This window comes from Polyodon spathula, chromosome 24, assembly GCF_017654505.1.
Source record: "Polyodon spathula isolate WHYD16114869_AA chromosome 24, ASM1765450v1, whole genome shotgun sequence".
Lineage (NCBI taxonomy): Eukaryota > Metazoa > Chordata > Actinopteri > Acipenseriformes > Polyodontidae > Polyodon > Polyodon spathula.
In genome coordinates, this window is record NC_054557.1 from 23,973,932 (window position 1) to 23,989,916 (window position 15,985).

The following is a 15,985-nucleotide window of genomic DNA, read 5'->3' on the forward strand; positions in this document are numbered from 1 at the left end:
AGTGTGTGTGTGTGTGTGTGTGTGTGTGTGTGTGTGTGTGTGTGTGTGTGTGTGTGTGTGTGTGTGTGTGTGTGTGTGTGTGTGTGTGTGTGTGTGTGTGTGTGTGTGTGTGTGTGTGTGTGTGTGTGTGTGTGTGTGTGTGTGTGTGTGTGTGTGTGTTTATTTTTCCAGCAGCTACTAAACAGAATCCAGTGTGCTGCTATGGACAGTGTGAAGATGGAATCTGTCCAGATTAAAGAGGAGTTCCCTGAACTTGAACCTGTCCCCATTTGAGTGGAGTTCTCTGGGCTGGCTTCCCTCCCCATTAAACAGGAGCTCTGTGAGATGCAATGTGACAGCAGTCAGCCAGAGGTCTCTGAGATTAAAGCTGAGCACAATGAACTGGAGATCCCCCAGACAGAAGAACCCCTTCCTGTTAAACAAGAAGAGGTGCTGGAAATTGTCTGTATTAAACAGGAGCCCCCTGAAGTAGAATTTGACCACAAGGACCCAGGGAAGGAAGAATCCGAGGACTTCAAACCAAACATCCCTGAGCTGGAGCCTGTACGCCTGTGGGAGTGTAGCGTGGTGCTGGAGAGAATATGCATGAGAGAGCAAGGTGCTGGAGAGGAAGGCTTTCCTAACAGCAAGCAAGGAGGTGGAAAGGAAGATGGACAGTTACGTTCAGAATGCAGTCTAACAGGTGAGTGACTCCCAGTAGCTGGGACATTATCATTCTAGATTGCAAGATATCCAATGTGGTTAAGGGGGAGGGAGCGAGCATGTAAGTCACATTAGTAGCTGTTAGTTTTTTCTGTTCCACTCCAACCAATTCACTACTGGTGAACTTCAGATATAGATATAATGTTGCCATTGCACCAGCATCAGTCTTTACTTTACTTACTGCTATTACACAAAGTAAAGGCTTTAAGTTTTAACTTTGCTATTTTAAACTGATGTAACCCAGTGCAACCCCCCACAGCTGAAATTCACATGCTTTAATCCATTCCACCACCTAGCCACGTGCCTTCAAGCAGCTCCTCTTAATTTCTTTCCTCTTAATATTTTTCAGGTTCCACTCCAGCAGCAGGAGAGAAACCGTACCGCTGCTCTGACTGTGGGAAGAGTTTCAGTCAATCAGGAAACATGAAAAAACACCAGTGAATTCACAGAGGAGTGAAGCCATATCTCTGCTCTGACTGTGGGAAGACTTTCAGTCAGTCAAGCAACCTTATTTCACACCAGCGAATTCACACAGGAGTGAAACCCTATTGCTGCTCTGACTGTGGGAAAGCTTTCAATCAGTCAAGCAACCTTGTCTCACACCAGCGAATTCACACAGGAGTGAAACCATATTGCTGCTCTGACTGTGGGAAGAGTTTCAGTCAGTCAGGAGACATGAAAAAACACCAACAAAGTCACACAGGAGAGAAACCATATCGCTGCTGTGACTGTGGGAAGAGTTTCAATCAGTCAAGCAACCTTGTTTTACACCAGCAAATTCACACAGGAGTGAAACCATATTGCTGCTCTGACTGTGGGAAGAGTTTCAGTGTTTCAGGATACCTGACAACACACCAGCGAATTCACACATTAGAGAAACCGTATTGCTGCTCTGACTGTGGGAAGACTTTCAATCAGTCAATCAACCTTGTTTCACACCAGCAAATTCACACAGGAGTGAAACCGTATTGCTGCTCTGACTATGGGAAGAGTTTCAGTCAGTTAGGAGACCTGAGAAAACACCAGCAAAGTCACACAGGAGAGAAACTGTATTGCTGCTCTGACTGTGGAAAGACTTTCAATTGGTCAAGCAACCTTGTTTTACACCAGCGAATTCACACAGGAGTGAAACCATATTGCTGCTCTGACTGTGGGAAGAGTTTCAGTGTTTCAGGATACCTGACAACACACCAGTGAATTCACACAGGAGAGAAGCCATATCGCTGCTCTGACTGTGGAAAGACTTTCAATCAGTCAAGCAACCTTGTTTCACACCAGCGAATTCACACAGGAGTGAAACCATATTGCTGCGCTGACTGTGGGAAGAGTTTCAGTCAGTCAGGAGGTCTGAGAAAACACCAGCGAAGTCACACAGGAGAGAAACCGTACAGCTGCTCTGACTGTGGGAAGATTTTCAATCAGTCAAGCAACCTTGTTTCACACCAGTGAATTCACACAGGAGTGAAACCATATTGCTGCTCTGACTGTGAGAAGAGTTTCAGTCAGTCAGGAGATCTGAAAAAACACCAACGACGTCACACAGGAGAGAAACCGTACAGCTGCTCTGACTGTGGGAAGAGTTTCAGTCAGTCAAACAGCCTTATTTCACACCAGCGAACTCACACAGGCGAGAAACCGTATTGCTGCTCTGATTGTGGGAAGAATTTCAGAGTTTCAGGAGACCTAAAAAAACACCAGCGAATTCACATAGAGAAACCTTAAGACTATGTTCCATGGGACTTTTCACTCATGAGATAAAAAACGTTAACTTTGCATTATGGATCCCTGTGTAATTACTGTTTTGTGTATCACTCTTAAGAGCATGCAGTTAAATGGTAAAAAATGCACTCCAATTCTCTTGCACTGTGATTGTGTCAGAAAGTGGACGGTGATGCAGACGTGTCACAGGAGGCTTTTCTGCTGTCAGTTTAACTCAGGCTGTCAATGCAGTCAGTGCCCGGGAGCGGGAATATGCAGAAAATAAACTGTTCTGCACCTCATCCAGTGGCACTATTTTACAGGTAATCCATGTAAATGGAATAAAACATTCACATGTAGTTTAAAAATACATTATATAGAACCGTAATCATATTTTTAACATTTAAATAAAAATATGTGTTGTTTTTTTACACGTAATTGGTATATACAGTAAGCTTGCATTGCAGCAGCACCAACTGCAGCAGACTTAGGCAGAACAAAGCTTCATTTACCAGTCATCGTTCCAAGCAGGTTACGCGTCACTACTACAAATTTTTTTTTTAATTAAAATTATTATCGTTTGTGTATATTTTGTATGTTTCAAATATATTCAATCATAGCATTTCTCTTACACTATGCTGTATGCTAGGTATTCAGTACATATTCTACCATAGCACTACAACCACGCTAGGTACCCCCCAGTGCTTTGGATAACATTCCCTGCTCCATACACGGCAGCAGCACATAGAGTTGCTACGTGTAATGATTTGGTTGTAGATTTTAAACCAACTTGTTTAAGTAATATGTTCTACAAATCAAAAGATCAAATCAAAAGAATCCAACATTTAAAGTGTGATTTATAGTATTCACACATTGTCAAACCGTTTACGTTTAGAAGAAGAAAAAAACAAAAAAAAAAAACACAGTGCATGAATACCACCTGACGAACCTTCGAAGGTTTGAAACTGCCTTCGAATTCCTGGTGAGCGAACGAACCTTTGAATACCTGCCTACTAGATACTGCTGCTTTTGTTTTAAATATCTGTTTAGTATTAATGCTGATTAGTGTGTGGTTTTAACATATTTTGTTTCTGTTAAGGGACTAGCAAAAACATTCATATTATGAGAACTCTATGCCATGGTTTACTGCTGGTACTACATTCATATCTAGTGCACCTACACCAGCCACTGAGCACAATGTGTGTATTAATAAACAAAGGGCCAGTTTATTTTCTCTATGCTGTTCAGAATTTTACATACAGAGCGGGGAGTTTTGTTCTTTATCCACTGCTGGCAAGTCTCTCTGTGCCATTTCTGCATAAAATGCCTCCTCATATCAATCGGAAGATTCATCTAGAAACAGGCAGCTATATTATCAAGTGAACCAAGCACTTTATATTACGTATTCACTTAAGTTTCAACGAACTGAATTGAAATGTGTTTATACGAGTGAGTTTGTGTTGTATAAGGAGTATTTTGTTATTACAATAATCTGGGACCTTGTTAAAAAATCTGAGTTCTAATGATACTTGATTTGTACAATTAAACCTTGTGTGAGCTGAGTGAAGGGTTTGGTCCACTGTCTCCCAATGCAGGAGTTAGGATGTGTTGCAATAGAACTGCACCATTATTAAAATATAGATGCAGTGCCCAGTGTGATAGAGATAACAGAAGACTGTTGTAGTATTTTACTAGTACTATTTTGTTAGTGCTCTGTGCAGTAAAGGCTTACCTGGAGGTGTTTTGTACAACCGGTCCCTGGTTTTCAAGAATTCTGACTGATGACCTTTAGAATTAATTAAAAACACACAAAACAAATGCACTGACTGGCTTCTTTAATATCACAAAAAAATACAACACAAAACAACCAAGTATAAAAAGCATAATTACATACATGTTTATAACCCCCTTTTCACACTGGGAACACTTGCAAGTGTACAGAGTATGGTACACTTACCAAGTGTGCTCGGCGCTTTTCAGTGGAAACCTTGGATCGTTTTTCTTTCACACTGGATGTGTGCTGAGTACACTTGGAAGTGTACTGAGTTCACATTCATCTATGCAAGTGTATCAAGAACACTTCCCTTTCACAATGCACATCTGCAATTGTACTGAGAACACAAAAAACAGCTAATAGCTAATAAATAACAAATAAAACAAAACTCGGTACAGTTTGATTCATGATACGTAAAAACATTTAATATAATAAAAAGTTTTGCACTTACTGTTCATAGGCCGCTTATCTCATGTTTTTTATTTATTTATTTATTTATTTTTTTAACATATCCTACTCTGTTGCAAACGGTCCTTATGCAGCTGATCTATATGATGCAGTAGCAATATTACAATCTAGGCTAAACTGAACACAATGCAATTGTTTTTTTTTTTTATAGTACTGGGACACTGATAAAAAAAAAAAAACTTAATTAAAATGTATTCACGACATAGAATTTACAAATTAAAGTAAAACTACCATTCAATTGAAACCACTGCATGAGAGAAACGTGAATGAAATAAAACCCTGTATTATTATTATAGCCTACTTCGTGTTCATCTTGTTATGGGATCTGCTGTTTGCACAAAATCTCACCCGGAGTTTGTAGTCTCTCAGCTACTGGCACGACTACGAAAACAAATCTCAAGTTATGATTTGTTTATTATATAGGCCTGCCTAATATAACATATATGACATAGTTAAATATTCTTAATTCTCGGTTGTTTTAAATGTGCCGTTTTTTAAAAAAATCTAAAAAAAAAAAAAAAAACTTTTAACGTTTACTATCCGATATCACAGTTAGCTAAAGCATAATACATCTAAAGCTGCAGAAGAGGCAACGGGATACTTTTCTTCATCTCCATGAAGTGAATCTTCACTTTCAAGGTATGCCACAATGATAGCAATAATACTATTGTATACAAGATTCTTCAGGTTTGATACACTTGACGTTCGCAACTGAACTGAGAACATTTTTCTTTCACATTGAAGCAAAAATAAGCTAACTGTCCCCAGAACGGATGTAACCATCCCACCTCTTTCATGTGGTCTCAGGACGGTTCGTTTTAATCGTTCCTGGGAACGTTTGGAGCTTTCACACTAAGGGCAAAAGTTCCAAACTCAAATGAACCGTACCGGGAAACGGAATATAAGCCATATATCAGCCATATATACAGTGCCTTGAAAAAGAATTTGCCCCCTGGCATGCTGTGTCTCTAGAACCATTGTGCTGACAACTTCACTCTGATGGTAAGGGCCAAAGTTAGTCAGATTTATATTGGGCAGGGCTGGCCCTAATCAGGCCTGATTATTAACCAAAGTATTCAAACAGCTGACCCTAACTAATCCTTTAATTGAGTTGAGTTAACTAGGGGGCAATAACTTTCACACCTGAAGATTGCATGTTTGATTACTTTGCGCACCAAACAAATGAAAGACGCACCAATCTTTGGTGTCATTTTGTAGTAGTATATAGAGGGAGTCTGAGAGAAAAAATGACAACAAAGATTGGTGCTTCTTTCACACGGGGACATTGGGTGTTGCATAACTTTCTTTAACAAATAAATGAAATAAGTATAAAATGTTGTGTCTTTTGTTCAGTCAGGGTTCCTTTTATCTAATATTAGATTTTGATTGAAGATCTGACAACATTCAATGTCAAAAATATGCAAAAATGCAGAAAATCGGACAGGGGGTGAATACTTTTTCAACTGTATAGGTACTGTATATGTGTATATGTGTGTGTGTGTGTGTGTGTGTGTGTGTGTGTGTGTATATATATATATATATATATATATATATATATATATATATATATATATATACAGCTCTGGAAAAAATTAAGACACCACTGCAAAATTATCAGTTTCTCTGGTTTTACTATTTCTAGGTATGTTTAGAGCATTTATTTGCAGAAAATGACAACTGGTCAAAATAACAAAAAAGATGCAGTGTTGTCAGACCTCGAATAATGCAAAGAAAATAAGTTCATATTCATTTTTAAACAACACAATACTAATGTTCAGAAATCAATATTTGGTGGAATAACCCTAATTTTCAATTACAGCTTTCATGCGTCTTGGCATGCTCTCCACCAGTCTTTCACATTGATGTTGGGTGACTTTATGCCACTCCTGGCACAAAAATTCAAGCAGCTTGGCTTTGTTTGATGGCTTGTGACCATCCATCTTCCTCTTGATCACATTCCAGAGGTTTTCAATGGGGTTCAGGTCTGGAGATTTGGCTGGCCATGACAGGGTCTTAATCTGGTGGTCCTCCATCCACACCTTGATTGACCTGGCTGTGTGGCATGGAGCATTATCCTGCTGGAAAAACCAATCCTCAGAGTTGGGGAACATTGTCAGAGCAGAAGGAAGCAAGTTTTCTTCCAGGACAACCTTGTACTTGGCTTGATTCATGTGTCCTTCACAAAGACAAACCTGCCAGATTCCAGCCTTGCTGAAGCACCCCCAGATCATCACCAATCCTCCACCACATTTCACAGTGGGTGCGAGACACTGTGGCTTGTAGGCCTCTCCAGGTCTCCGTCTAACCATTAGACGACCAGGTGTTGAGCAAAGCTGAAAACTGGACTCATCAGAGAAGATGACCTCGCTCCAGTCCTCTACGGTCCAATCCTTATGGTCTTTTGCAAACCTCAGCCTGGCTCTTCTTTGCTTCTCATTGATGAAGGGCTTTTTTCTAGCTTTGCACGACTTCAGCCCTGTCCCTAGGAGCCTGTTTCGAACCGTCCTCGCCGTGCACTTCACCCCAGCTGCCGTTTGCCATTCTTTTTGTAGGTCACTTGATGTCATCCTACGGTTGCTGAGTGACATTCGAATGAGTTGGCGGTCATCCCGGTCAGTGGAGAGTCGTTTTCGCCCTCTGCCGGTCTGTAGCTTTGTTGTCCCCAATGTGTGCTGCTTGACCTTGTTCTTATGAACTGCTGTCTTTGAAATTTTAAGGATGGAAGTAACCCGACGCACACTGTATCCCTCTGCCAGTAAAGCCAGAATTGAACCCTTCTTTTCCACACTCAAAACTTTCCTTTTCAACTCTTTGGGCATGGTCAATAGTTATTTTTGGATTCCAATTACTTTTGAGGTACTGCTAGCACTGTTTTTCCATCCAGCTGGTCCTATTGCAAGAGGATAGTGATGACCACAGGAGTGGTTTTTATACTTTTCCTCATTAAATAAGATTTGGTTCAGGTGATCCCCTAATCAGTACCTCATTCAGTAGAATGAGGTGTGCCTGTGTTGGAATTCAACAGATACTGGAATGGAATGGCTGCCATACATGTAGAGATGCTGATTTAAGAAAACATTTGCAGTGATCTCTTAATTTTTTCCAGAGCTGTATATAGTAAGAAGGATGGATCGCCATCTCAAATTCACAATGTAAGAACATTCTGTATTGAAATTGAGCTAAAAAAAACATCTACTGACTACACCCTAAAAAACATTGACTTCAATACTCACCCTCCTTCAAATAAGACACACACCGCTCACCCTCCTTCATATAATACACACACACTGCTCAACCTCCTTCAAATAATACACACCCACCGCTCACCCACCTTCAAATAATACACACACCACTCACCCTCCTTCAAATAATACACACACCACTCACCCTCCTTCAAATAATACACACACCGCTCACCCTCCTTCAAATAATACACACACTGCTCACTTTCCTTCAAATAATACACACTGCTCTCCCTTCTTCAAATAAAACACACACCACTCACCCTCCTTCAAATAATACACACACCGCTCACCCTCCTTCAAATAATACACACACCGCTCACCCTCCTTCAAATAATACACACACCACTCACCCTCCTTCAAATAATACACACACCACTCACCCTCCTTCAAATAATACACACACCACTCACCCTCCTTCAATAACAACACACACACACACACACACACCACTCACCCTCCTTCAAATAATACACACACCACTCACCCTCCTTCAAATAATACACACACCGCTCACCCTCCTTCAAATAATACACACACCGCTCACCCTCCTTCAAATAATACACACACCACTCACCCTCCTTCAAATAATACACACACCACTCACCCTCCTTCAAATAATACACACACCACTCACCCTCCTTCAAATAATACACACACCGCTCACCCTCCTTCAAATAATACACACACCGCTCACCCTCCTTCAAATAATACACACACCACTCACCCTCCTTCAAATAATACACACACCACTCACCCTCCTTCAAATAATACACACACCACACACCACCTCCTTCAATACACACACACACCACTCACCCTCCTTCACACACACACACACACACCCACACACACACACACATACACACACCACTCACCCTCCTTCAAACACACACACACACACACCACTCACCCTCCTTCAAATAACACACACACACACACACCCACACACACACACACACACACCACTCACCCTCCTTCAAACACACACACACCACTCACCCTCCTTCAAATAATACACACACCACTCACCCTCCTTCAAATAACACACACACACACCACTCACCCTCCTTCAAATAATACACACACCACTCACCCTCCTTCAAATAACACACACACCACTCACCCTCCTTCAAATAATACACACACCACTTACCCTCCTTCAAATAATGCACACGCACCACTCACCCTCCTTCAAATAATACACACACACACCGCATTTACTTTGAACTTACTATGTACAGGATGTGAGTACCACACATGAAATCAAGAAGTGGGGCATGTTTACTCTCTGCTTGTGTTTCGAACAACGAATTCATATGGAGCAGAACTGAACACTCATTGATGTTGACATATGTGATTAGTGCCAACAATTCACACTGATGAAACGTGAAGTCTTTCAGTCAGCAAGAAGAATGCTTGCAGTCCAGCTGCTTATGCTTTGGAAAAATGAGCCAAACAGAAATATTACAAAGCGACAAGATGTCAACTTTACTGGTGTGCACAAGAGTACAATTAATGTGGACAACCGCAAATACAAACCATCTTCCATTATCATACACTAAGGAGGCGATGTCTCTTCAGGACACTATGTGTATGCCCTCTCAATGCCTGTCACTACAAAGTGGGTGCATGCAAATGACACACTTACTGAACTCAAACCATGGCCAAGAAATGCAAAAGACATGTACCTAGCCTTTTATCAACAGATCTAATGCTTTACAATTGGAGTACATTGTAAGTTGAGCAATCCAGAAGATTAGAAGGCAAAAAAATATTTCTAGCATTGACATGTCCATGTCATTCACTTTGTGATTGATATTGCATATAGAAGTTTGTAGACAAGTGCATACAAATATAAATACAATGTTGAACATTTTGGAAAATGTACATTATATTTTACCATTGCTATCCTTTTACACTTTTTAACCAAAATCAAAATCAGTAACTAGCAATAAAGTTTTGGAAATGTAGATGCTTCTTTACTACCGATAGGCATACAGAAGTTTGAAACTTATTAAAAAAAAAAAAAAAATCTTCACACTTTGAATGATGTGAAATGTGTCCAATATTATAACTTTGCATTAAAATGCTCTTGCCATTACACACACACACTATTATGTGAATAAAGAAGAGACATCTGAAACAAAAACACATTGGAAATGGGAAAAAAAAAACATCCAGTTATCAAAAGTGCCCAGCCATTTAAAGTAGAGATGTCAAAAACACAAGCCAAGTTTCAAGAAACCATTGGGGCCGCCTTGCCCAGCACAAAGCAAACAGACACAACTGTCAAAGCGGTGGGGGTCAAGGTTGCCCCAATTGTTCCTACTAAATTGGCTTGTGTTTTTCATGCGTTTCACCTGCTTTTATTGTGCCTATTTTTCTGCTGTGGGCTGGTATAAGAGAGAGGGATTGCACAAGAGAAGAGAGTGGTTAGGGAGAGCGACTGAGAAGACAGACCTTACAGAGTGTCACTTCATTTAAGGCGAACGTTAATTTAGGCTGTGAGGGCGACTGGAGTTGGAACGAGTGGGGAGGGCAGGTACTGGGAGTCTAGAGAGATAAGTAATAAGAGAAAGGGGGGGGGGGGGTTGTTGTTTTGACGTAGTCTCAGTCCATAGGGACTGAGTGTTATTTAGAAGAATAAACAAGACCTCTGCTTTATACTGACAATTACAGCATCTGTCCATTCCTTTCCAAAAAAAAAAAAAAAAGTTTAGAGACCCGTGTCACCAAAATACAGCTATGGAAATAAAAGAAAATACAGCTGTGCCGTTATAATACATACAGCTATGGAAATAAAAGAAAATACAGCTGTGCCGTTATAATACATACAGCTATGGAAATAAAAGAAAATACAGCTGTGCCGTTATAATACATACAGCTATGGAAATAAAAGAAAATACAGCTGTGCCGTTATAATACATACAGCTATGGCTCTCGTTGAGCCTGCAGCGATTATTTTTTTTATAATAATAGGATCTCATTATTTTGACTGAGGATCTTGTTATTTTGACTTACTATCTCATTATTTCAACTTACTATCTAGTTATTTCGACTTACAAAGGGTACATCTTACTGGTTGTTAAGCGTGAAATACAGGGGTAACAGTGCTTAATACTTCAGTTATGGTTTTACTAACAAGGAAATACTTTAATTATTGGAAGAGTTGCATGTAATCAAAATTAACAATAGAACTTTAGAAAGAGTACTAAAAAAGAAACAGCTGTAGTGGAGGAAAAACCAAACTGATGAAACAGAAGTAGCTCACTTTATCCAGCTGTCAATGTCAGGACAAATGCATGGATACAGGTAGATGCACCAGAAGTGCTGGCTGTTGTGTCAGGTAGGACGCAAGACCCTTTTACTTATGCAAGTTGTTGTTTATTAAATGTCAGAATAAACACTCACTAACATGTAGCTTTATTTTAGACTGTCTAACTCTGTGTTCCTATCCCACGCTGTCTCCACAGGAACAACACTTGTCACCCGATTTCCACAGTACCCCATTACATCACCCCTGTATCATCTAACATGCAAAACTCTAAACATAACATTCCCCCCCTTTTTAAAACACAATTAGTCAGTTACATAGTCCTCCATCCATGTAGGCTGTTGTTTGGCCCTCTGAGGTCACCAAACAGCTTGAGGATCCCAGGGAGGTGCAGATGGGGCTGCAGACCTGTTGTCAATCACAGCTGGGGGGTTATCAGGAAAGAAGTGAAGGACTGCTCCCCCGTCTTTGTGCTTCTGATGGCACGGGAACCTTCCTCAGGTGATCTGCATGCCATCGTGACCCATCCTGAAGATGGTAAGTGGCATCTCTGATGGTTCTGATCATCAAGGCTGTAGCATGCTGTGATGGCGGGGACTGGTAAAACCTTCTGGACTGGTCAAAGCTCAGCTTCATACGCTGCTGCTGAGCCTCAACATGCAAACGTTTGGCTGACAGTGCAGGATTAATCTTTACAAAACTAAGGCGATCAAGAGGGAGTTGTAATGCCCCTCCCAGCATCAGCAACGCTGGAGACACCCCTGTAGTTGTGTTCTTAGAGGCACGGAAGTGTAGGAGGGTTTGCAAGAGAGCTGCTTCAAACTGCAAACCCTCGGTTAGGTAAGTACAAATGCCATTCTTTAGCGTCTGGTTACGGAGGTGCTCCACACCTCCATTAGCCTCGGGTGGTATAATGCTGTCCTGATGTGTTTTATACCTTTTTCTGCCAAGTAAGATGAATTGAGGCCTGTTGTCTGTGGTAATGATGTCTGGTAGGCCCCAATAAGCAAACAATGAGTCCAGTCTTTGAATCACTGCTTGAGTGGTGACTGACCCCATTGGCAGAGCTTCTGGCCACTTTGAATGAAGGTCATGCACCACTAAGAGGTATCGAGCATGAGCTGGAGTGCCATGCAGTTCTCCACAGAGGTCCAACTGGAGATGCTTCAGGAGACAGAGGGGCAGGAGTCTGTGGAGAAGATATGTCCTTGAGGAGGCATGCAGAGCAATCCTTGAGAATCATCTCTATGTCTTGGTTGACGTTTGGCCACCAGACAATGCCCCTGCAGTGCTGTTTAAGTTTAACCACACCAAGGTGTCCTTTACAGTGGCTCTCAAAAGTATTCACTCCCCTTGGACTTTTCCACATTTTATTGTGTTACAACATGGAATCAAAATGGATTTAATTAGGAGTTTTTGCCACCGATCAACACAACAAAAGTCCATAATGTCCAAGTGAAAAATAAAATCTACAAATTGTTCTAAATTAATTACAAATACAAAACAGAAAATAATTGATTGCATAAGTATTCACCCCCTTGAGTCAATATTTGGTAGAGGCACCTTTGGCAGCAATTACAGTCATGAGTCTATTTGAATAAGTCTCTACCAGCTTTGTACATCTGGACACTGCAGTTTTTGCCCATTCTTCTTTATAAAATTGCTCAAGCTCCGTCAAGTTGGATGGGGACCTTTGGTGAACAGCAATTTTCAACTCTTTCCACATATTCTCAATTGAATTGAGGTCCGGGCTTTGACTGGGCCACTCCAGGACATTGACGTTTTTGTTTTTAATCCACTCCAGTGTGGATTTGGCTGCCATCACCATGCTTCATGGTAGGGATGGTGTTCTCAGGATGATGTGCGGTGTTAGACTTGCGCCAAACATAGCACTTAGCATTGAGGCCACAAAGCTCTATTTTGGTCTCATCAGACCATAGAATCTTCTTCCACTTGGTCTCAGAGTCTCCCACATGCCTTCTGGAACACTCTAGCTGAGATTTGATGTGCGTTTTTCTCAACAGTGTCTTCCTTTTTTCCACTCTCCCATAAAGGCCAGTTTTGTGAAGCACCCAGGCTATTGTTGCCATATGCACAGTGTCTCCCAGCTCAGCCATAGAAGACTGTAACTCCTTTACAGTTGCCATAGGCCTCTTGGTGGCCTCCCTGACTAGGTCCCTTCTCTCCCGCATACTCAGTTTTTGAGGACGACCTGTTGTAGACAGATTCACAGTTGTACAACATTCAATCCATTTCTTAATAATGAACTTTACTGTGCTCCGGGGGATATTCAATGCCTTGGAAATGTTCTTATATCCTACCCCTGATTGGTGCATTTGAAGAACTATATTCCGCATTTGCTTTGAATCTTCCTTCGTCTTCATGATGTAGTTTTTGTTAGGAAATTTACTAACCAACTGTGGGACCTCCCAGAGACAGGTGTATTTAACCTGAAATCATGTGAAACACCTTAATTGCGTACAGATGGACTCCATTCAACTAATTATGTGACTTCTAAAGACAATTGGTTGCACCAGAGCTTATTTAGGTGTGTCATAGCAAAGGGGGTGAATACTTATGCAATCAATTATTTTCTGTTTTGTATTTGTAATTAATTTAGAACAATTTGTAGATTTTATTTTTCACTTTGACATTATGGACTTTTTTGTGTCGATCAGTGGCGAAAACTCCTAATTACATCCATTTTTTTTCCATGTTGCAACACAATAAAATGTGGAAAAGTCCAAGTGGGGTGAATTCTTTTGAGAGCCACTGTATGTTCCATTCTCAAAACCTGTGCTCTCAGAGCTGCTGAAATCAGGATGCGGTGACCCCTGGCAATACAGACATCCTCCCAGCAGGATAACTCTGTCCTCTCTCTGTAATAGGGCAACAGCTCCCCTTCCACGCTGGATGGCCACCCGCCTCTGATGTAGGTGCGGAGCGTGGTAAACAGTGCATCGTCCTGGGAGCCTTTATGTAGGAATTCCATGGAGACAACCGCAGACAGGGGAGCTTGTAGCAGTTGCACTAGGTCAAGTTCGGTGTCTGTTAACTGCTGGACTGTTGACGGTGGAACGATTTCTCTTGACAGAAGATCAGCAACTGTGTTCTGTCGGCCTGGTGTGAATTCTAAAGTACTATTGTACTGGTTTAACCAGTCAGCACATCTCAATAGCCTTAGTGGTTTATGTCCCCAGCCGCTAGTGGACAAAAGTGCAGTGAGAGCTTGATGGTCAGTTCGCTTTGTGAAGGCTCTGCTGTAGAGGTGGAGATGCCAGCGCTCCCACTCCCAAATGCAGGCCAACTACTACCCACCAAGTACTTTTGTTCAGCTGGCGTAAGGGAATGGGAAGCAAATGCCATTGGTTTCTCTACACCATCATGAAGCTGTGACAGTAAAGCACTGTGACAGAAATATGAGTTCTGGTAATACATCTTCCTCCCGACCTGTGAGGGCGCTAAAGAACGAGAGGAGAAGTATCTGGAAGGGCTAGCCTGACAGTTCATTTCCGGGACTGGGAAGTGGGTCAGCCTGAAAAGAAGCGAGGCTCTGTTGTAAGACCGTATTGACTTGAAAGGTAAACGAGAGGCAGCTGCAAGTAATAAGGCAGCTGCAACCGTTTACCTAGATATCATACGGGATTACATATAGGGGCCAGGGTAACGCTGATCTTTTCCTTCATTTGGGTTAACGCTAGGACAGAAGGACTGAGAGAGGAGCTCTCAGAGTGAAATACGTGTTATGTGTTGTCTTTGTTTGTTCATAATTGTCTGTCTTTTTCGCACCACTAGACAGTTAAAGCACACCTCCGGAGCTGTCGCCACGTAAAGCACTATCCGGAGCACCACTGCACAGAGCACCTGCACGTTTGAATATCACCCAGGACTGGTGACCATGCCTTTGTTTCTGTTCGAGACTGTACTGTGTTCTTCACCATCCCCGTGCTTTACACATTGTTGTGTACTGCCAGGGATTTATTATTTGACGGTCGCCAGACCTGGAAACAGCACAAATAAACACTTGTTCACTGAATTACCGTTGTCTGTTCATCACTCCTGCACCGCATCACCACTACACCTGTTCCCCTTACCAACCACTTTGCCACAGGAAGGTAGTACTTGAACGACGTAATGGGTAACAGGAGATGCAATTAGGTTCCTCAAAATGTCAATCAGTTCTACTATTAGGTCACCAGCGTACTAATAATAAATTATAAAAAGCAGTTACAGAATTAGAGATTAAAGATAGCCTACAGCACTGGGGAATTAAACCCCAGAATATTAATAAAATAAATCTGGTTCCAAATCTGGCAGTATTTTTACAGCGCTGCCTTCAAGAGATTGGGTTAGATAAGACACTTTGATGGCAGAGCTCCAGGCATGCTCAGTGGCTGCGAGCTCAAACTGCACCAGGATGGTTTTCAGCGATGTCTGGCGGGAGATGTGGGGAAGCTTCGGCTTAGAGATAGGGGTTTTGCGGTAAAGGTGCAGCGATACAGCGGCTGGGTGCGGTGGTGGCTTTATTTCGGCAGGCGGCAGGCTCTCTCCATGTTGGGCTGCCCTTTGCTCCATTCATTGCAGCATGATCTCGCAGCGAACTTGGACCTCCAGAAGTGAGGGTCCCAGGTTGGTGGACTCATATCCTGGCGACGGCAGTCCCCAAGGCCTCCGGGTTGTTGCCCTGGAAGAGTCCTGTTCTGGCTCTGCAGCACAGAGAGTTCCAGATGGAGCTTCTGGGGAAACAGCATGAAGCTGGGTTGGGGGAGCGTGACATTGATCTGTTTCCCTCTACCTGCCTTCACTTTCGTCCTAGCAACTGCC

At 41.9% G+C, this 15,985-nt stretch overlaps 1 protein-coding gene across 1 annotated transcript in view; it reads left to right on the forward strand.

Moving 5' to 3' along the window:
- The first annotated feature begins 341 nt into the window (after positions 1-341).
- The window catches only part of LOC121298814 (zinc finger protein 271-like), a 105,453-nt gene continuing 89,809 nt past the window's right edge, over positions 342-15,985 (forward strand). Inside the window, 3 exon segments of the mRNA XM_041226045.1 lie at positions 342-682; positions 1,052-1,703; positions 1,794-2,409. Of these exon segments, the coding sequence (XP_041081979.1) occupies positions 586-682; positions 1,052-1,703; positions 1,794-2,409 (1,365 nt within the window). The 5' untranslated portion in view covers positions 342-585.